This window comes from Mycteria americana, chromosome 22, assembly GCF_035582795.1.
Source record: "Mycteria americana isolate JAX WOST 10 ecotype Jacksonville Zoo and Gardens chromosome 22, USCA_MyAme_1.0, whole genome shotgun sequence".
Lineage (NCBI taxonomy): Eukaryota > Metazoa > Chordata > Aves > Ciconiiformes > Ciconiidae > Mycteria > Mycteria americana.
The window spans coordinates 8,432,876-8,455,990 of record NC_134386.1 but is presented as its reverse complement, the minus strand read 5'-3'; the positions used below and the strand labels follow the sequence as shown (position 1 = coordinate 8,455,990).

Below are 23,115 nucleotides of genomic sequence, written 5' to 3'. Positions count from 1 at the left end.
TTCCATTCTTCCACTTGTACACTTCTGTCAAGACATCTGGATTTTCATGCAGGAAATAAGGTATGAGACTATAGTGGCTGCCAAATGACATTTCCACTAATCAGCAGGGATGAGATTTACCTGTAAAAAAAAGAATCCTCTCCTGCAGAATTGCAGCCAATTCCTGAGCACAAACTCTCTGGGGGGACCAATGAAGCTGTCAAGAGCTCTACACCTGCCTGCAGCTCTCTTGGGAAGTGCACCCAGTACCGTCATCCTTGCTGATCTTCACATTCACCTGCACGCTCTGTATCAGAGCAATCTGCTCTCCCTCAGAAATACACTGTTTCACTTTCCCCATTTCTGTGCTGACTGCTCTCAGCTCCCACACGCTTAGCTCCAATTCCCAGCCTCAACACATTCAGCAGCATGGGCAACTTTCCCCTGCTGATGTCTGCTGGCCATGGAACCCTAGACTGGGTGATGGAAGGGAAAGGAAGCCAGAGTAGCAACTATAGGCCATCCCAAAGGCTGTTCCCTGCTTTACTACTTCTGACATTCTGCAAAGCAAATCATCTCCCAGAGCCCCACACCCCCCACCACCACCTCAGCGAAGCTCTGGCCATAGCAAGGGAAACACCCTTCCTTAAGAGCTCATGGGGCTGCTGACCCCTCAGGGCCTCCTCCCTCTCTGGACATTTGTGAGCAGAGACACAGCAAGGCAAGGGCTGATGGTCACTTGCAGCAGAGCAGCCAGGGATGTTTTCCTCAGCTCTAAGGGATGGTGCCCAAAAGAGGAGCCACTGCAGGCTGTCCCAACCTCCCATTCCTCTGTGAATGAAGAAGGGATATCCTCACCTCCCTTCCACCACTGAGCAACACCCTTCTCCTTTCATAGGTTGGGGAGTGTCCACAGAGGGAAGGACCACATGGAGGCCAGACTTGAATGCAACAGAACTTTAATGAGCCAAAAGAGGGAAACAAAATCACTCCAAGTGGGGGCTGCCAGTGCAGGGAGCCCCGAGGGAAGCCAAGAGTCTGGAGTCCTTGGCCATGGAGAAGGGATAGAAAGGCAAGGTTGATCAGCTATGCTGAAAATAAAATCCAGAAAATCGATCCTCTGCCCAGCACCATGTTCTGAGTTCCTCAAGGTGTCTCCCTGGGGCTCTCCCAGCACCTTTAGCAGAGGAGACACCTTCTGCCATAGTAGCGGCTGGAAATGCCAGGGAGGTCACAGCACCCAGAGGTGATGGGCACTCCATCACAGCTGAGGATGCTGCCAACAGCAGCGGAGGTGGAGGAGCCCACAACGGTGTTCTGTGGGAAGGAGCTGAGGATGGGGCCAGGCAGGGTCACCACCATGGGAGAGGGCTGGATGACGACGGTGGAGTTGTGGCACTGCCTGACACAGGGCTCATTGCAGCTGTTGGCCAGCGGGGTTGGACCACAGGGCTGGCAGGGCAGGCACTGGTCATAACACGACATATCTCTGCGCTGGAGATGCACCTGGGAGAGAGGGCAGGGAGGAAGAAGAGCATGCAGGTAGGTGAGGAACAGCCTGGTTTCCCTTTCACAAAGAACCAAGAGTAGGGCTCTGGAAGCTGTGCCAGGAGCTGCAGGGTCTTCATCGCCCTATAAAGAGCAGCCTGACCCAAGGAGGCTCCCTCCTAATTCATAAACCACAAGCCCCCTCAGCCACGTCCCAGACTCTCTTTAAGCAGACCTTCTCCTTGCTTCCCTCTATCATGACAAGATGCTCCAAACCCCAGCACAGGAGATAGCCAATATCAGCTCAAATGTCCACCAAGGAGAGATCTCACTTTGGAAGTAGAGGAGAAGGGGCTTCAGACTCAGCTGGTTCCAAAGGAGAAGGAGGCAGAGAAGTGGATGAGAAAGCAGGCACTTGAGCTGGCTTTTATACCTGCCCTTCATTGCTGCAGGACTAGAGCCACCCTTTGCAGATGTAACAATTTCCTGACAAGCTCATCTTGAATGCAAACCATCACAACTAATGATATGGGGCTGTGCTTTCATTTCCAACACTGCTGCCTTTTCATTTCCAGGTTTGTGCCATGCCCATTCCCCAATGAAGGTTTCTTCCGAGTACTCAGATGAAAGGATGTACCCTATCCTCTTCTTTCCCTTCCTCCTCTGCTCACCACAATGATCACTTCTTGTTGTCTCCCCAGGTGTATGTGTTTTGCTGCTAGGTTTTGACCTCATCCTGCCTAACACTGCCCTCAGAAAAAAATTCTGGCTGGTTTTGACTCCTTCCCTCTCTGTACAGTCTGTGAGTACACAAAAATTGCCATGTGCTTGCCTTGGGCCTTCTCTTTCCCCAGAATGGTCTAGCCCTGCTGTGGTTGTCCCCAGCTGTCCTCAACAGAGTCCATGGTTCATGGTGTTCCTATGTGTGTTCTTGTCTTATGTGCTTTTGTGGGTTGGGTTTGCATGGATGGATGTGGGAGCACAAATTTGTGCATGATTCCAAGCCGGTGTGCATGAGCCTGTGTGTGTGTGTCCTTGAGTGCCTGTCATTAGGAGGTAATGTGCTGTTCATGGCAGGGATACTGTCCACTGCTCTGTCCATGAGCACCACAGAGCAGCAGGTTCCCAGGGTCAGAAGGAGCCCAAGTGCAGCTGAATGGTGATGGCACCAGCCTGCTAGAGATCTGTCCAGGGAAGAGGCACTGAAATGCAGTCCCTGCCTCCTCAGCCCTCCCTTTCCTGCCCCTCCAAAGCTCATGCTCTGCTGCTGCAAATTTCAGGCCCCAACAAGGATGCTTTCACTCCAGCTTGGATCCTTAGTTTAGTTCAATGTTAACAATATTAGGAGTGCCTCAGCATGGCTGGCAGTCCCCTCTCCTTGACTCTCCAGCCAATATAGAGCAGCTCTCCCCAGTGCTAGAGACTTCAAAAGGATGGAGATTGCTTTATGGGCAAGAAGAAAGCCTGAGGAATCCTGCTGACCATGTACTGCCTATTCCTGAGTGGATCTGTTTTCAATGCAGTGTCTGCGGTTTCTGTGTTGGGACACAGCCCCCTCTCATGTCCAAGCCAATGCCAAGTGTATTTCTGCAGTTCATCTACCTGGTGCTGTGTCAGGCAAGCTTTGAGACTTGGCCCAAACAGGTACTGAATGAAAGGAACAGAGAGCCTGACATCGCTGTGCTCTGTGTAGAAGGGACAGACCCTGTGGCTTGCACAGGAAAGCCAAAGAACTGATGACTGCTTTGGACTTCAGCCCCCAAAGACTTTTATGTCCCAGACTGGAATCTAAGTCTGATTGCCCAGCAACTGCCCCTGGGAGGGAAGGGACATTGAATTCAATATTGCATCCTCCAAAGCCTGCTGCTGTCCCACAGGGGTGTCCAGAAGAGACTTTCTGTCTGATAAGGGCTGCCTACGGTGTGTAAAGTTCCTGAGCCCAACTCCCCTCCTGAATGTCTGTCTTCCTGGGCTCAGGTCCAACTTGGAGACAGTGCAGCCAATGCTTCCCCCTTCCCTTTAGTGACCTTTGGTGACATCATTGCCACAGAGGTCTTCTGGGAGAGCTCAGCCAGGGCTGATTCCCCTCTCCATGGAGCTGCTTCTGAGCTGAGACTCTAGTGTCATTGAGGGCAAACCTCATTGCTTTCTCATGAGGTAACAGGCACTGTGGAGAAGGGAAGGGCAGGGGATGTAGAATACAATAGAATAGAACAAAACAGAATAGATTTCAGTGGGAAGGGACCTACAATGGTCATCTAGTCTGAATGCCTGACCAATTCAGGGCTGACCAAAAGTTAAAGCGTGTTATTAAGGGCATTGTCTAAATACCTCTTAAACACTGACAGGCTTGGGGCATCAGCCACCTCTCTGGGAAGACTGTTCCAGTATTTGAACCCTGATGTGTCTACCTGGAGCTTAGGAAGACCTTTGACAGCCTCTCTCATACTTCCTTTATGACCAAATTGGTGACAATGGGTTCAGTAAGAGGATGATAAGGTGAGTGGAAAATTGGCTGGACTACCAGGCACAAAGAGTTATGATCAGTGGTGCAAAGCCCAGCTGGCAGACACCAGTGTGGTCTCTCAGGGATCAGCAGTAGGACCTTTAAAGTTTTCAGTCTTTAAAGTTTTCACGAATGCCACGAGTAGTGGGAAGGTCAGCACTTCCTGCAAGTTTGGGGATGACACTCAACCAGAGGGAACAGGCAGTACACTGATCTCTGTTAGCCAAATTATTCCCAGGAGGTCCAGGAATTCCTTGTTCAAATGACACAGAGCAGATGGACTAGGCTGTGGAAGTGCTCTGTGACAGGAGTAAAAGCAATGAACAGCCGCTGGAACATGGGGAGTTCTAGTTAAGCAACAGGCTAAAAGAAAAAATGAGAACTGGAATGGATTTCCCCGGGAGTTTCTGCAAACGCCATCCTGCAGCGGCTTGATATAATGGGAACTGTTCCAAGCGGGGGTTGACCTAGATGACCCCTGGAGGTCCCTTCTGACCTGCATTCTGACTCTGTGATTCTCCATCACCCCTGCCCTCCCTGAGCCCTGCATGGCCATGGGCACATTTGTCATCATACTTCTTCTGCCACAACACAACTTTTAGGCATCGTGCTTGGACTGCAGAGAGGCAGCTGAAGGGAGGCTCTCAGCCTCCTCACTCCCAACCACAGGAAATCAGTGGCTGCTGTTTCCAGCCCCTGAGCTCAGAGGCAGCTCTGGGAAGCTGGTCCATCTCCTGCGTCAAGGCCCTTCAGCTGTCCCACGTTGCAGCTGGCGCTGTGCAGGCTTATTCTTGCTGGGGAGTCCTTGCTGGAGGAGGGGAAGAGTCCACTTCGCAGGAGACAAACTTGCGCCCCTGCAGAGCCACTGAGCACTCTGAGCCCGGGCGAGCCCCCGAGCGGCGCCGGCGCAGGGCTCAGCCCCGGGGCGGAGCTGGAGGCGGTGGAGAGGAGAGAAGGCGGTGGAGAGGAGGCGCCGCGGCCGGAGCAGAGAGCGGGGCTGGGGGGGGCAGCGAGGAGCGGGCGGCGGAGCGGCGCGATGCGGCGGTGCCGGGGCGCAGGGCTGGCGGGGCTGGCCGCGGTGCTGCTGGGTGCGTGGGGCTGGTGGTGGTGGCGGGGAGCCAGGCCGGGGGCTGCGTGGGACCAGCGCTGGGCCCGGGACTGGCCTCTGGCCCTTGTGCTCCTTCTCGGGCCTTATTCCTCCTCTGTAGGCATCCGTTCTGCCCTCAATGAGGTCATTCCCTCTCAGCTTGCCTGTCTCACTCTATTTCTTCATCCATCCATCCATTCATTTCAGCCAATCTCTTTTCCACATTCCCTTCTCCTCTTTTTCACTCTGACTGTACTTCCAAACATACTTCATACATTCTTGTCTCCAACCAACCACCTCGGAGAAATTGTCTCTCCATACTTTGTTCTCAGCATATATCCCCATCATCCGTGAACTGTCTTCTCCCCTCTACTGCTGCATGACAGTTTCTGCTGAAACAAAGTGATTCTTTTTCTTCTCAGCAGTGGCTGCGGGCAGAGCCCAGGTGCAGCAGGACATGTCGGCAGAGACCACCGAGGGCACCAGCATCAGCATCAATTGCTCACACCCCGACATAAAGACCACCGATGTCATCTACTGGTACCGGCAGCTCCCGGGCCGAGGCCCCACGTTCCTCGTGAGCAGTCACAAAGGGTCCAAAGAGCTGCCGGACCCGCCGGGGCGGCTGTCGGTGGCGGCAGACCGCCGGTCCAGCTCCCTGTGGCTCGCCCGGCCCCGGCGCGGGGACGCGGCGGTGTATTACTGCGCCGTGGCAGACACGGCGAGAGGAGCCGGGGCTGCGGCCGGGCACGAACCGCCGTGGGCGGGGCCGGGCGTGTGTGTCGGGGGCGGCGGGACAGCGCCCACCGGGCCCGCCAGGGGGCGCTGCCGCTCCGCCTGCCGGGGTCGGCTCGCCCCGCCCGGCCCCGGTACCGGCACTGGCATCGGGCCCGTCGAGGCCTCGCAGCCACCGTGCCCCGGGAGCCCACCGAGCAGAAACCTTCTCCCGCCTCTCACCCGGCGAGGAGCCAACGGGCAGCCGCACAGCCCTCGGTCCTGCCGCAGGGACCGGCCACTGCTGGCATGGAACACACACGGCCTCTTCTCGGGCTTCTGCCTCACCCCACTAGGACAGCCAAGGGAACCCTGAGCAGGTGCTTTCCTCTGCTCTGGAAACACAGGGACTCCAGGGCTGAATTGCTAATGCAAAACGTGACATAGAAAAGAAAAAACAGGAGGTGTTTCTCATGTCATTACTTTGTTAGAGCTCAGATATACTTCCAACTGTGTCCTCCAGCTACAGGCCTTCACAGAGATTTCAAAATGTTCCCATTTGTGTTACAAAGTCATCCCATGGAGTCAGGCGTCCAAGCTCCACACCAACAGGAGAAGGGGATGTCATGGTCACAGGCACCTTCAAGTGCTCCCCACAGTGGCTCAGTGTTGAGACCACAAGCGTGTTTGACAGGATTCAGAACCTTTGGAGTAGAGGCCCGGGAGACAGCATAAAAGCTTGGACTGGACACCCTGACCACAGCCTCAAGGGATGCCAGGTTCCTGCTTGATGAGTGAGTCAGAAAGAGATTTGCTAAGTTGCCCTAAGGGGCTGGAGGTCTGAGGTGAGTGAGAGCTGGAAGGAGGCCTCTGGGAAGAGACTGCAGGCTCCAGCCAGTCCCCAGGGAACTCTGTGTGGCTCCAGTAGCTGACACAGCTGTCCAGAGCCCATGGTCAGAGGCTTCAGAGGCACAGAGTGAGGACCAGCCCTGCTCCCTGTCCCAGCAGGACTTCATAACTGTGTTTGCAGGGAACTACTGGCAGGTGGACAAACAAGGCAGAGCAACAGGCATGGCCAGGCGAGCACAGATCAGATACATGTTCACATGGGCTCAGCCCCTCTCATGCCTACCTCCATCTGTCTTCCCATCCTTGCTCCAGGCCTCCAGGCCAAAATGCCTTGATCCTTCCCTTTCTCTGTCTCTGCTGCTTCTCCTAAGCATCCTATGTGTTGTACAATCTGTAAATACTTTTCCACTGCATCCCATAATGATTTCTGATCCCATTGTATACAGAAACTCCCTTGAGTTTATAAGAGGTTCTGGGAGGTGTTTTCTCCAGACAGGGAGTCGATTTTGATACCTGAAGGGATGGGGAGAAGATATTTGTAAAGAAAAGGGTTGTGTGTCATCTCACTAGAAAGAAATGGTGTCTGACTCTGTGTGGGATGTTTATGGCAGGTGCTCTTTCCAGAGACATTTGAGAAGGCAGAGAAACCCCCTGTGAGGAAAGGGAGTCAGACTCCTGCTTCCTGGTGCCTTTGGCTGTTCCTGGTTCTACCTCCTTTCAGGTACTACTGAAGGACAAGGAGCACATGAATGGCTACAAAGGGGCCTGTCTCCAACCCTGAGAGACATGGGTGCAGGTGCCTGTCTCTGGCTGGGCACTGGACGGCAGGAGAAGTTCACCATGGACACTCCTCCCTTGCTGGGGCCTGGTTGGGCTGGTTGTGATCTCCAAGAGGAACAAAAAGCAGGAAAACAGCCTGCAGCCTCCTGTTGCCTGACAGCAGGCTGCTTGATCTCTGCCTTCAGGCTCCTACAGGAATTTTCAGGTGCCCAGGCCCCTTTGGCAATGTGACCTGGAGCTGAGAGCCAGTGCTTCTACAGAAGGGTATGTCTGCCTGAGAAGATACGCAAGCACCTTCTGACTTGGAGGGCTAGGAAAAGCCCAGCTGTGGCCGGACTGCACAAAGACAATCCTGCCAGGGCTGAACAACCTCCTCTTGGCTCTTGCAAACCTGGAACACAGTAAGGGTTGCAGTTTGGTGTCTTTCTTTGGGCTGAGCACTTCAACAACTTTAATTAGTCTCCCCACAGAGCCTCCTCGTGGCAGAGGTGTGGAGTCCCAAGCATGCCTGAATCAGAAGAGTCTCTTCTTCATTCCCTCTCATCACCTATTTACACACATTGCCAGGATCCCCCATTACCCTTCTCTTCCCCAGACTCAACACTGCCAGCCCTCTCAGACGATCCTCACAGGAAAGATGCTCCAGTCCCTGCACCATTTTGCTAGGCTCACTCCAATACCTATCTTGTACTGGGAAGCCCAGAACTGTACCCAGCACTCCAGATGTGGCTTCAGCAGCGCTGAGTAGAGAGGAAGGATCAGTTCCCTTGTCCTGCTGGCAAGGCTCTTCCTACTGCAGCCCAGGATGCTGTTGGCCTTCCCTGCCACGAGGGTGCATTCCCACAGCAGACTCAGGAACATCCCTGAGCTGCTGAAACTGAGTGGGACACAACAATGAGTATTCAGGAGAAGTATCCCAGCTGCTTGTCCAGCTCTTACTCTGCCCTCCGCGTCCACCAGTGACCACTGTTGGAGAAGGCGGCTCTTGGGAGGAGACATGACTGCTCCTGTGGCTTTACATCCCAGTTTAAGAAGCTGAAGGAGGGTAAATATCTTCCTGGCCCTGCATGTTGGGGATCAGTGAAAGCCTCAAAAACTGAGCAAGACCCATCAGCAAGGCACTGGACAAGATTCTGTGTTCACATGCTTGAGCTGTCTCCCTGCTTTTCATGTCTCTCCTCCAGCTCTGTGGACTCACTACTGCTTGGCTGGGGGGAGTTCCCATGTCCCTGAGTCCCTTTGGTTTCTCTGCCCAACAGGAAGATGCTGGTGACTGCAGTTCTGGTATCCAGTTTGTCCTTCTGTGCACACATCTCTTGTTATGCTATAAGTCTGTTTTGGAAAGCAAAGAGCTGGGCCTGGAGAGCATCCTTGGTGGAAGCTGACAAAAGCATGGTGGTAGGCCAACACTCCACATTAATGGAGTGATGTCAGCTAAGTATGCTATGATAGCAGCTGTTGGCAGTTGGCCTTCTGAGGTGACAAAGAAAGTTGAGACTCTGCCCCTGGAGAAAAATGTCTGTGAGGTACTGGAAGGTATATGAGAAGACCCATTTCCACATGGATGGGTGAGAATATTAAGATTTGGATCCCACCTGGAGGTGGAATTCAGGTCTGTCCTCACCCTCAGCTATACACAAACACCTCTGAGGGTAGATTCAGGATCTTGCATGAAATGCAGGACATCTGGGAGGGCAAACAATAAATATGTTGGAATATGGGGGCGCAAACTAACTCATTCCAGAATGATATTTCACATGATCTGAGTGCATTTTTGCACCCATGTTACGTCTGAAACTGATTGCTCATTTGGCCAATCTTTCCCTTTTCCTTCATGTTTGTAACTTCTCAGGTGTCCTGAAAAGTGGCTGCCATGGCTTAGCATTGCTTGCTGCAGGCGTTGCACGGAGACACTTCAAAGACTGAGCTCAACATGGGATTTCCCCCCACAGCCATGACTCAAAAGACCCAGTTTTCTCTGGGGACAGGAGCATTTCAGTGTCTGGAGGAACTTGAACACCTGAGCAAGTTCAGCAGAGGCCACTGTCAGGGCATGTTGAAGGTGAGAGGTGCTGGTTCACTAAGGCTGTCAGATCAAGTCCCTTTGCCTTTCAAAGGGAAGAAGAAGTAAAAGGACAAGTGATAAAGAAAGCACACACTGACACCAATCTCTAAGGAAGTGATAAGGGAGACAAGGAGGGAGATCAGAGCTCTGCAGCTGCTAATTGATGGGCCATTGAAACTGCAGGTGTAGCTTTGAAGTAGGTCAGGCTGAGCTTTGTATGTGACAAGAGGTGACAAGAAGAACATGATGATTATGGATATTTCAGGGGGTCCTGCGGCACTAGGCAACACTTATTAAGGCATGCTTGGGGAAGGGTCAAAGGTGGAGGGAAAGAGGGGACTGGGGAGGAGCAAGGGGAGGCTATAGAGAGGAGTAAGGATAAAAGGAGTCATCTGCATCTAAGCAGGGTCCAGTCAGTGCACTTGTTGGGATGAGCCCTGTGCTTGACCACTACAGTACCCCCTGCCTGCTTATTAAATCCTTTCTTAACCATCCTGCTGTGTATCTTCACTCCCTTTCCCATGTGTGAGTGCTGCATGGTCTGAGTGTCAGTAACTGGAGAGACTGGTGTGAAAGAGAGATCCAGGTGCCAGTAACTGTGTAAACAACCAATAGCTATAAGAATTTTCAGCCTGGGTGCCAGTAACTGGATGGACCAGCAGTGTGTGGGGCAAAGTCTATGTTCCAGTAACTGGAGAAGAGACCTCTGGTCCCAGGGCCTGTCAGTCTCTGTGCCAGTAGCTGGAGGGACTGGGGTATAAGCAAGGTCTGGGTGCCAGTGACTGCAGAAAGAAGAACGTGGTACAGGGCTCATACCTCTTGCTGTCAGCAACTGAAGGGACCACATTGCATGTATATGTGTGGCAAGTCTAAGAACCAGTGACTGCAGGGAAACTCAGTGTGTTTCTACTTTTTCTTAGTGAATTGAACCCAGTGGGCATGGGTGTGTATGTGGCATTTGGTAGCATATTTTAAGCTGGCCTAGCCAATGAGTGGGAGGAAAAGCTGTATCTAAAGTCTGAGACAGAGGTGGGGAAGGAAGCCCAGGACCCACTCATGGATATTAAGCATGCTGATATTACCAGCCCATGGTAATGTTTGAAGGATCCAAGAGTGTGGGGGTGATTGTGAGAAGAGTGGGTGATTTCACGCATCTGTTTGCTAGTGAACATCAGGCTGGCCTAGCCAGAGAGAAGGAAGAGATCCAGGTGCTGGGTAAGAGGGCCCAGGCTCCAGGCAGGGCTATTAGATGGGCTGAGGCTGTGGGACATTTGAGGGATGCAAAAATGTGAGTGTGCTTGTGATTCCTGAGGGTGAGGGGGTGTGTGTTTTCACTAGGGAACTACATGTCACACATATACTGGAGTCAAGTGAAGGGCCACTTAAACGATGAAGAGACTGGAACATCTCTCATATGGTGATCCCAGCTGAGAGACCTGGGACTGTTCAGGACAGAGAAGAGAAGTCTCAGGGGAGATCTCATCAATGTGTACAAATATCTGATGGGAGTCTGTGAAGAAGGCAGAGCCAGGCTCTTTTCCGTGGTGCCCAGTGACAGAACAAGAGGCATTTGACACAAAGTGAAACACAGGAGACTCTGCCTGAATATCACTAAACAATGTTTGATTGTGAGGGTGAGGGAGCAGTGGCACAGGATGCTCAGAGAGGCTTTGGAGTCTCCACCCTTGAAGGCATTGAGAAGCTGTCTGGACATGGGCCAGGCAACCAGCTCTAGGTCAGCCTTTCTGAGCAAGGGGTTGGACCAGGTGTCCTCCAGAGGTGCCTTTCAAATTTAACAATTCTATGTTTCTGTAACATGAGACATGAGGAAAGGCTGAGAGAAATGACCTTCTTCAGCCTTCAAATGAGAAGCTAAAGGGAGAGGTTTTTAATCTTTTAACACTTGACTGGAGGATGAAGAGAGGAGGGAGCCTCTGGAGCCAAACTTGGAGGATGACCAGAGGAAGCCAGAGGGAGTGAGACTTTTCCTAAGCATAGTGATAGAAGGAAAGGCAATGGACACAGTCAGGAACAGGAGAAATTTATACTGGAAATTAGGAGTTTATTTTGGTTTTACCCTTGAGGTTAGAGCATGGATATAGATGGATCCCAGTAAGAATGGCACTTTGGCTGCATAAGGTGTTGATTAAAATACCATTAATTGGAGATAACACAAGAAGGAAAAGGGGTGTAGCACAGGTAACCTTATGCCCCTTCAGATGCTGGCAAATCCTAATTATGGACCATGAAATGGACCTCGACTCACAGTTTATCACATGGTGCAAATCCTGCCTGTGCTGAGATTAGCAAATGTGACGCCCATCTTCAAGAGGGGCCGGAAGGAGGACCCGGGGAACTACAGGCCTGTCAGCCTGACCTCGGTGCCGGGGAAGCTGATGGAGCAGATCATCCTGAGTGCTATCACACGGCATGTAGAGAACAACCAAGGGATCAAGCCCAGCCAGCATGGGTTCAGGAAAGGCAGGTCCTGCTTGACCAACCTGATCTCCTTCTACGACAAGGTGACCTGCCTAGTAATGAGGGAAAGGCTGTGGATGTTGTCTATCTAGACTTCAGTAAAGCCTTTGACACGGTTTCCCACAGCATTCTCCTGGAGAAGCTGGCTGCTCATGGCTTGGACGGGTGTACTCTTCGCTGGGTTAAGAACTGGCTGGACGGTCGGGCCCAAAGAGTGGTGGTGAATGGAGTTTACTCCAGTTGGCAGCCGGTCACAAGCGGTGTTCCCCAGGGCTCTGTGTTGGGGCCAGTTCTGTTTAATATCTTTATCAATGATCTGGATGAAGGGATCGAGTGCACCGTCAGTAAGTTTGCAGATGACACCAAGTTGTGCGGGAGTGTTGATCTGCTTGAGGGTAGGAAGGCTCTGCAGAGGGATCTGGACAGGCTGGATCGATGGGCCCAGGTCAATTGTATGAGGTTTAACAAGGCCAAGTGCAAGGTCCTGCACTTGGGGCACAGCAACCCCATGCAACGCTATAGGCTTGGGGAAGAGTGGCTGGAAAGCTGCCTGGCAGAGAAGGACCTGGGGGTGTTGGTTTACAGCTGCCTGAATATGAGCCAGCAGTGTGCCCAGGCGGCCAAGAAAGCCAATGGCATCCTGGCTTGTATCAAAAATAGCGTGGCCAGCAGGAGTAGGCAAGTAATCGTGCCCCTGTACTTGGCACTGGTGAGGCCGCACCTCGAATACTGTGTTCAGTTTTGGGCCCCTCGCTACAAGAGAGACATTGAGGTGCTGGAGTGTGTCCAGAGAAGGGCAACAAAGCTGGTGAAGGGTCTAAAGCAGAAATCTTATGAGGAGCAGCTGAGAGAACTGGGGTTGTTTAGCCTGGAGAAAAGGAGGCTGAGAGGAGACCTTATTGCTCTCTACAGCTACCTGAAAGGAGGTTGTAGAGAGGTGGGGGTCGGTCTCTTCCCCCACGTAACAAGTGACAGGATGAGAGGAAATGGCCTCAAGTTGCGCCAGGGGAGGTTTAGACTGGATATTAGGACATTTTACTTCACTGAAAGGGTTATCAAGCATTGGAACAGGCTGCCCAGGGAAGTGGTTGAGTCTCCATCCCTGGAGGTATTTAAAAGATGTTTGGATGAGTGGTGGTCTTGGTAGTGTTAGGTTTACAGTTGGACTCGATGATCTTAAAGGTCTTTTCCAACCTATACGATTCTGTGATTCTGTTATTCTGTGAGATTCACTGACATTGTAATCTTTGGAGTTTTCATGGGATTTTCTTAGAAATAGACAACTCTATGTATCTTTTCTACTGTTGAGCAAAATAACATTTGTGTGAAAACATGGTGTTTCACTCCTAGATAAAGACAAAGACAGGCTTGCAACATCATTGTTGAGTGCCAAGTGATATATACAGCACAGCACATGTCTGCGCCTACTCAAGTCAGCTGCCATGCTGATCCCTAACTTCTCCACGAACAATCATCTTCTGGTTACTGTGGGCCACTACAGGCAGACAGATAGAACTACTACACTGGTTCATGACGTACTTTTGTTTGGATGGGGGAGAATTCTGACACTGCCTGGAGTGTTTAAAAGGGACAGTTGGGATCTGCAGGGCTCCAGATGGAACTGTGTGGAGTTTTGCAAGAGGTAAAAAGGAATCAGGCATAGTGAAATTGAGTCTGTTACAAACACCTATACCCTGACAGTGCCTTGTACCTCTGTGCTGTGCAAGACACCATGGTGCAGGGAGCTTCCTTGGCTGTGCAACAAGCCAGGGGAGGGAAGGGATATGTCTGTGCAAGGCTGAGGTTGGGGGAAGGGGCCCTCAGGTGTCCCCTGGCAGTGCTGCTTCCCCTGTACAGCCACAGCTCTGCAGTCCAAGATCCTCTTCCAGGAGGAGCCAGTGTCAGTGGCTTGAGAGGATGGAGAAGGTGGTGAAAGAGTCTCAGGTTCCCTTGTTTTCACCATGGGTTACGTGGTTGTTATGCCCAACAGCTCTGGTGAGTTGATGGCAATGCAGGAGGTTGGTATCACTTGTACAACGCTTCCTTGCTGCTGCTCTTTGCTTTCTGGTTTTACCTGCTGCACACTACTTCTTCAGGGTTTCCTGCTGGCCTGTCTCTTAGAGTACCTGTTCTGGGATATGTCCCTCAGAAGTCAGAGTTCAAAGTAAGATGAAAAACATAAATGCCTTGCCACGTCACAATGCTTCTTCCTGGACTACATGATTCTAGCAATTCTGGAAAATACTCACAAGTACCCTGTGGACCCCCCATTTGTTGTGTGGCGGTGTGGTGAGATCTGGAGGACCTGCTCTCCCCAGTGCACTCTACCCATCCTTGGAGCCCTTCTCATGCTCTACCTTGTGGGCTTCCCCCAGCCCTGCCTCATTTCTTCCACAGTGAGACCAGGCTGTACAGCTCTATCCAAGATCTAAATGGAAGAGCAGACCACCAGGCAGAGGTGGGCAACAGGCTGTGGAATAATTGCTGGAGGTGACTTAGAAATTAAACTTATATTCAGACTTTTACGTAATGTACAGCATTGAAGAAGCTTCCCGGGTGGAGTGCGGCTGACAGGCAAGGAATCCATTCCACGGAAGTTCCCTAGGCCTGCAACCTTAGATGTCGGCAACGCCAGGGGAACTTGGTGTGTTGGCTCTAAGAGGAACTGCTCGGAGGGTGGAGCGGTGTGGAGATACCGCAGCCAGGCTCTGTGATAATATGGGAACTTGAAGGTATCATGGAACGGATAAGCTTCATATTTGCTACCCTGAGCCAAAAGCCTGTCATGTTTTTGACAAAATGCTGTCCTTTTGGTGAACTTTGCTCATTATAACATCATTATAATACCAAAACACACCTCCATCCCAAAAGCTACACACCTCCAAGGTGCGACCACCCCTCACTGAGCTTGCGCTTTGAATTTTCCTAGTTTATACCTTTAAAAGAGAAGTGAGAAAAACTTTACACCAATCTTAACAAAGATATGTATGACTAGGGTCACTGACGCTCCACCTGAAAGGTGAAGAATAGTATAAAATAGCTTAAGAGAGAGACAATGTTAGGGAAGACACCATCGTGTACCACTCTGACGTCTGGGATCAGTCGACGGGCTGAGCCTCTCTTCCCCCGCCATCGGGACACCTTTGGGTAAGATTCGAACACTTGGTTATACCAAGTGCCTCCCCGGGAAACTTAGAAATCTCTCTAGAGTTGCTTTATTATCTTTTAACGCGTTTGCAGCTGGCGGTGTTACTCATACTCCTGGTATTTGCACATGCTTTGCAGACAGTGAATTTATCACCGGTAATCCAAAGAACCTGTGTGTCTGTTGCTCTAATAAACTGCACTCTTCATTGATCTAGCCATGATAGTTCTCATTGAACACGACGAGACTCTTTAAGTGTGGCCGTGACAGTTCATGCAACACGACTAGACTGGGGGTGCATCACGTTATTTGTGAATCCGTAATTGTGAAGTTCAGTACGCTGAACACGACCGAACTTATAACCTTGTCAAATTAATGCTATCACCTTAATCAACTTTGCAAAGCTGTTTCAGTGAAAGCCCAGAGACAGCTCTGACAGGCAAATGTTGACTGATGAGTGGCTACATATACAGTCCTTAGAAAATAAACCGTTGACCAGGTCTGAGACTAAGACTGGACTTAGCCGCACCTAGACTCCTCTCTGAGAAGGAGTTTAGAAAGCAAGGGGGTCCTGTCTGAACCTCGTGACTCAACGGGAGGGTTCCCCCACAGCCACTCCTCAGACTCTCATGCGACAGTAACCTTTTAACGCAACAGAAAAATTGGCATAGTCAGCAGGATTGCCATGGATAAACTGCTGCAAAAATACAAATGTGCCCCTTCCCAGGCTGGGAAGGAGTGGGCTCAAAAATTTTGGAAGGATGAAGAGAAAGTGGTAGAGTGCATTGAGCAGTGTCAGGCTGCGCAAAATCTTGGAGTGAATAAAGGAAAAGGTGTAATTTGTGTGGTGTTAGGAGCCTGCTTGTCTTGTGCTCAGCAAGAAGCTAAGAAAACCCCTGCTCCCAAACTAGTTTCCGATGCGGAATATTCAACTTTAGAATCGGAAAATGAGGTGTTGAAGTCATCATTGGCCTTTGAGAGGGAGACAGGAAAAACACTAAGAACCCAAGTTGATAAGCTTGTGAGTGAAAATTATAACCTTGTGAGTGAAACTTATAAAATTGTGAGTGAGAATGATAAACTTGTGAGTGAGAATAATAAACTCGTGAGTGAGAATAATCATTTAAACAATTGCTGGAAAGGGTTAATTGGCTGCTAGATAAAATGCAACCTTCTGCTCCAGTTGAGCAGATTCATAGATTAATGCGTGGTGCAAACCCTGACTCTTGGGATGGTGATCTTTGGTTTGACAGCAACGACAAAGAGGTCGAAGGGACCTCCGATTCTGAGCCCAAATTGATTTCCTTACAACCTTTGGTTAAAAATGAGACCGCTGTTGATGATGATGACAAAATCCACACTACTGTGCGAACAATTCCATGCTCACCATTTGTCCAGTCTCTGAGTAAAAAGAATAACCCAGCCAGTGAGAATTGCCTAGCTGGAAAACCCCCAACCCACAAGGAAAGTGCACCTTCTGCACCAGGCCTTATTGACGAGGTGGAATCTCAACGAAAAAACTTTCATCCTGGGGAAGGGCAGTGAGCCACCCTGCTCGGCAGGTATTAGCAATTCAATGGCTCTCTGATTAATACTCTGACCCTATCATTGCCATTCCCATTGGACCCCGAAAAATATTGGTAAACTTTCTCATTGACACCAAGGCCCAAATGTCAGTAATTACCCATGAAACAGCACAAACTCTGGGCATAAGATCTGGCCGACGCAGGGTTAAATTCACAGGAATTGAAAAGGAATGCGCCACCGAAAAAAGTTCACCCTGGTTGCCAGAAGAACGAAGAATAACCAGTGTAGAGGCATTAGCCGGTGCTGCGTATACTAACATTCTAGGATTTGACATACTGCGTGGGTGAATGTGGAAACTCACAGATGGAACTGTGTGGAGTTTTGCAAGAGGTAAAAAGGAATCAGGCATAGTGAAACTGAGTCTGTTACAAACATCTATACCCTTACCCCCCTCTAAAATCACTAATGTTCGGCAATATCCATCTCCAGCAGCAGCGCTTATGGGGATTGATGGGGTGGTAACGGAACTGGAAGAAAGAGGCATCATTAAAAGGATTCATTCGCCTTACAATTCACCGGTGTGGTCAGTAAAGGAACCAACTGGGCAATGGCATTTTACAGTGGATTACTGATAGTTAAACGCTAACACTGCACCTTTGACTGCCGCAGTTCCAAACATGGCAGAAATAGTGACACACGTACAGGGAGCTGCCCATCCCTGGGTGGCTGCCTTGGCAGGAAAAGTACACCGGATTAGCACCCGGTGCATCTCACCCTCTTTTTAACCCTGCCGGTTAAATACAACTGAGCACGTTTGTTTCCTTCTTGTGTTCACAGGAATACTGAAAAAAGACGACTCTGATTGAAGTAGATGTCTGCAAAATGCGGCAAGGGGAGTTGTATTGGAATCAAAGTATACTTTAAATTCGGCAGCATTTTGCAGACAACTCCTTTGATGTGTAGCCAGAAAGACCCAGAATAGCCATGGTCCCAAGCCCACATTAAATACAATGGAATTATTGGAACACATGCCATCAAAGAAAATTTAAATTTCTCTAGTTATGCATGGAAATGAAGTATACTCAAGAGATGAATGGAGTTGGAATGACTCTCTTCGGATGGCCAGACTTCAAGCCATTCCAGGGCAGACAATACAAATTAGCTGCCAAATAACTAATGGGTCTACTTACCATAGGACGACTGAAATTAACAGTTTATACTGACTAAGGCCGAGTGTTATAAAATAACTGAACCAAATTCAGATTGCTGGTACGATCTTACCTTTACCAAACCTATGATTGTGTACTGTCTTTGGGGTTACAGAGGCACCGAATTAATATTTGAATTTATGATTGATACAGCAACATCTGTGCCAGTTGCGAAGGATAAGGAAGCTCTGCCCCCACAAATGTCTGAAAATGTATCAACTCGGCCTCCCATTAGTCTAACTCCTTTCACCTTCAACACAGGCCCTTACATAATTAAAAATACAGGTCAGCAACAAGTGCTGTTTAATCCGTCATACTCCCTCAAACGGGTGGAATTAGCAATGCAAACTAATATCTCTGCAATTAAACCTACCTGTTCACCATTCCTGAGTACATCTTATGCAGGATGGTCAGCATGGTTACATAAAAGGACTCTCATCTCTCCAAAACCATCGAAGAGAGATGTGACTGGTGTCTTAGGAAGTCTTAAACAGCATAGATGCTGAAGTACTTGCTAATAAATTAGCCACAGTAACTAGTGACTTAAATGCCTTGAAACACCCTTTACAATCTTCTCTTTCAGCTCTGGGAGCTAACCAATGGCTCTTATCGGATATATTGCCTCAGTGGGGAGAGGTGAATGAGAAAGACACACCAGCTGATTGTGGATGCACTTGGTGTGACCCAAAACAATGTTTCTTTAGCTCTTAGTTGCATCCAAGCTCAACTGTGGATGCAATCTACAGTAGCTGCAATTATACAGGAAGGTGAGGAAGGCACCCTGCCCACTGAAATTTGAAAGGTAATTTGGGATAATGCAACTGAATTGGAGAAAGAATTCCAGTCCTGGTGGTATCCAGTTAATTTCACCTATGATCCTACTGACGGCAAAGCCACAGCTTTTGTCTTAACAATACACAATGCTTCGGTATACACCATATACCCAATCATTGCATTGGGGTTGAATCACAATGGAACTATACTCTATCCATTAGAACATAGAGTATGGGCCTAACAAAATGGGAACAAATGTCAAACTACTGATGCGTGCATTGTACGGGAACAACAAGGATTTATTTGTGAGAGTAACACCCTCAAAGCCCAAGACATTTGTCTTGACACTGAACAAAATGTTTGTCATTTTGAAATACAACCAGATGAAGCCCCTGAAACTGTACTTGTATAAGTAATCACTCGAATATTTGTGTTTGTAATTTTACCAAAATTAAGGGATGCGTCTTCAATTATTCAGCTCCTGTCACAACTCACCAACTGCTGCAAGCTAACTATACACTGTATCAAGACTTATTACCTGCCCCTATTGCAATGACTCTTACATTGGTGAGAAAACTACTACAACACGATGACCTGAATCAATTGCTGGAACGCGTCCGAAATAATGGACATAAGACATTAGTCACCGTCCACCATGACGCGGAAGAGATACATCATGTCTTAGAATGAGTGAAGCAGGATGGAGGACACTATTGGTGGGACACTTTGCTAGGATGTTCTCTGACCACAACCAGAATTCTCAATAAGATGCTTCATCCAGTTGTTGTTCTGCTAATGCTTACTGTGTTATGCTTCATTCTAACCATTGCGCTGCATGTTAGATTTTGGACTATGGTGAAGCGTTTGTCTCATCAAATATCCCCACAAGATGTATACGTACTCGATAATCCTCACCACGAGAACGTATGTGATACACCCAAGGCATTCCAAGTATCTTCAGCTGTTGTGAAGCTTGAGTGACTATAGTCACGGGGTGGGTTATGTGGAATAATTGCTGGAGGTGACTTAGAAATTAAACTTATATTCACACTTTAGGTAAGGCACAGCATTGAAGAAGGTTCCTAGGTGGAGTGCAGCTGACAGGCAAGGAATCCATTCCACGGAAGTTCCCTAGGAACTTCCCTAGAAGCAACCTTAGATGTCGGCAACGCCAGGGGAACTTGGTGTGTTGGCTCTAAGAGGAACTGCTCGGAGGGTGGAGCGGTGTGGAGATACCGCAGCCAGGCTCTGTGATAATATGGGAACTTGAAGGTATCATGGAACGGATAAGCTTCATATTTGCTACCCTGAGCCAAAAGCCTGTCATGTTTTTGACAAAATGCTGTCCTTTTGGTGAACTTTGCTCATTATAACATCATTATAATACCAAAACACACCTCCATCCCAAAAGCTACCCGCCTCCAAGGTGCAACCACCCCTCACTGAGCTTGCGCTTTGAATTTTCCTAGTTTATACCTTTAAAATCCGCTTGTTCTTCCTGGTCAGCCAATGTCACCCTTACCTGTCTTCTCTTTAACCCTTACCCACAAGCTCCCAGTTGGCTCATCATTCATCCCCAGGCAGAGCTCCATGCAATCCAACTGCTCTCTCACAGAAAGGGCATCTCCTCCTCGTCTCCACAGCCTGTCCTTCCAAAGGAGCCTGTAATCCTCCATTGCAACGCTCCAGTCACGGAAGCCATCCTATCCCGTCTCCATGATCCCAAGAACATCACAGCCCTGCAACTGCACCCAGATCTCTAACTCCTCATGTTTACTCCCCATACTGCATGCACTAGCATACAGGCACTTGACAGAGGCACCCCAGCATGTTGACTTCCTAGAAAGGGTTTGGGGGATTTCTCCACAGTGGTGCTTTGTAGGCTCTTGCTTGCTTACATGCAACTGCTAGAGGTGATCCTGCTTAAGCTCCATTTTCTTGACCTTGTGATCCCCTCCCGGCACATCACCCCAGGCCCTTTGCTCATCACCTGTGTCCATCAGTTCCTCATAGGGCTGCTGGGTACTCTCTCCCTCCCCCATCATTCCTAGTTTAAAACCCTCCTTATCAGGTCAGCCATCTTACTGGCAAAGCTAACTTTGTCCTGCTTGGTGAGGTTGATCCCACATCTCCTGAGCAGATGCTGCTCTGCAAAAATGGTCCATGGTCATAGGACCCAAAACACTGTCGCCAACTCCAGTTCCACAGCCAGTTATTGACCTGCATTATCAGTGCCTTCCTCCTCACACCCTTTCCCTTCTCCAGCAGGATTGAGGAGAACACCACCTGGGCCCACATGCCTTTGACTACTGCCTGCAGAGCTCTGTCATCACTTTTGATTCTGTCCAGGTTTCCCCTAGCAGTATCATTTGAGCCCACAAGGAATAACATCAGGGGGTAGTATTCAGAGGGCTGAATGAGCTTCATCAGTTCCTCCACAACATCCCAGATCTGGGAGCCCAGAAGGCAGCAAACCTCTCTAGATGATAAGCCAGGTTGGCAGATCAGTGCCTTTGTTCCCCACAGCAGGGAGGCATTCATGATCACTCGCTGCTTCTTCCTGGTGGCCTTGCATGGTTTAGGGTCAGGTGGACCAGATCCTTTGCTTCAAGGTACATCCGGTTCCTCTTTAACTTCAAGGGCAGTAAACCTATTTTGTAGTTGTAAGCCCTCAGGTGGGGCAGGAGCTTGCCGCTTGGTGCCAGAAGTCACCAGCTTCCATCCTTCAACTTCTCCAGAGTTTGCACTTACCTTAATACTAGTGGGGGACGCTGCCTGCTTCTCAACTGCATTTGGGGTCTGAGGCTCTTCAAGATGCTGCATCTCAGAGAAAATGCTGTCTATCTCCCTTTCACCTTCTCTGATGCTGCTCGGCCAGCTCACTTCAAACCACTGGCCAACTGAAGAATGCCAACCGCTTGCTTTCTGTTATGCCTGAGAATATTGTGTGGTGTTAGTTCCTGCCAACTGCTGTATCAGGAAGTGCTCTGTAAATATCCTTTTATCACATTTGTGCAGGACTTGCCTGGCAGTCTTAGCAATAACCATTTTTTTTCCCCTGTGTCATGGTTTACCCTCAGTTGGCAACCAAGCACCACACAGCCACTCCCCCACTGGGATGGGGGAGAGAATCTGGAGAGCAAAAGTAAGAGAACTTGTGGGTTGAGAAAAGAACAGTTTAATAATAGAAATAAAATACAACAACAACAACAACAACAAAACAATAATAATAATAATAATAATAATAATAATAATAATAATAATAATAATTTGTAATTAAAAGGAAAACACTGAGAGAGAGAGAGAGGAACAAAATGCAAGACAAAAAAACCAAGTGATGCAACAGCTAACCATCCACCGACTGACGCCCAGACAGTTCCCAAGCAGAGTCACTGCCTCCCAGCCAGCTCCCCCCTGTTTATATACTGAGCATGATGTCAGACGCTACGGAATAGCCCTTTGGCCAGTCTGGCTGTGCCCCCTCTCAGCTTCTTGTGCGCCTGGCAGAGCATGGGAAGCTTGAAAAGTCCTTGACCAGTGTAAGCATTACTTAGCAACAACTAAAACATCAGTGTGTTATCAACATTATTCTCCTACTAAATCCAAAATACAGCACTATACCAGCTACTAGAAAGAAAATTAACTCTATCCCAGATGAAACCAGGACACCATAATAAAGTTAATATGGTTGTGACTGATGATTTGAGGAACTCTGCTTGAGAGAGCAATGAAATTGAGAAAGCTTTTACTAAGTATGTTGTCACAGGAATCTTAGCATCCCAGCATTGCCCAGAATGTTTTTCGCTAGGGTAAAAAGAGCTGCACCATCACTCTCAACACAATCTATATGGTGCTATTTAAGAACCCTCACTCTAAGCTCCAGATCATGTCCCAGGCCAGAAAGATGTATCCTGGCAAGGTCTGGTTCTTTTTAGAGGCATTTGAATATGCTATGAAGCGTTAAAGGAGAAGCCCCTGCTCAAGCACTCACACAGCATTGAGGGAGTCGCACACACACCACCCGAGACTTTAACTGCCAGGACCAGAGTCCCTTCGCAGCAGGCAGCTCCATTGAGCTGATGGGTGCCCCTTTTCGACTCCTCGCTCACACACACTCTCACGCTTGGGCACTTCCTCTTCCCTCTGGCTTGACCCTAGGTTTCCTGAAGCAGAGTCTCCAATACAATGTACGCCAGACGAATTTATTGGTACAGCGGTGAAAACAGCTCGAGCTGGGTGCCTCCAGAGAGGGACCCAGAACAAAGAAATCCCTGGGCAATTATACCCTTACAATTTAAATTCCCCTCCCCTCAGGACACAGTTCGGACCAATAGTATTTGGGTCTGGGGTCTTCCCGTTCTTCATTGGGCCCTTTCATTGTCTCTAGGCAGGCCAATTCTCTACGTATCTCTAAGGTTGCAGCTTCTGCTAAGGTTGAAGCCTCCTTATCTTTCTGGTTTGCACCAGTTTCAGGGGCCTTCTTTCATGTAGCCAAGTAAAAGTTCAGTGCATGGT

The 23,115-nt window shown here is 49.4% G+C and overlaps 2 protein-coding genes across 2 annotated transcripts in view; both read left to right on the top strand.

Moving 5' to 3' along the window:
- The window catches only part of LOC142419578 (M1-specific T cell receptor alpha chain-like), a 394,724-nt gene that overhangs the window by 12,265 nt on the left and 359,344 nt on the right, over positions 1-23,115 (top strand). The gene's annotated exons all lie outside the window — the stretch shown is intronic.
- On the top strand, positions 4,996-6,150 carry LOC142419924 (uncharacterized). The gene is made up of 2 exons (XM_075523350.1): positions 4,996-5,061; positions 5,486-6,150. The coding sequence occupies exons 1-2, from the start codon at positions 5,010-5,012 to the stop codon at positions 6,148-6,150; spliced, it is 717 nt and encodes a 238-aa protein (XP_075379465.1). The 5' UTR covers positions 4,996-5,009.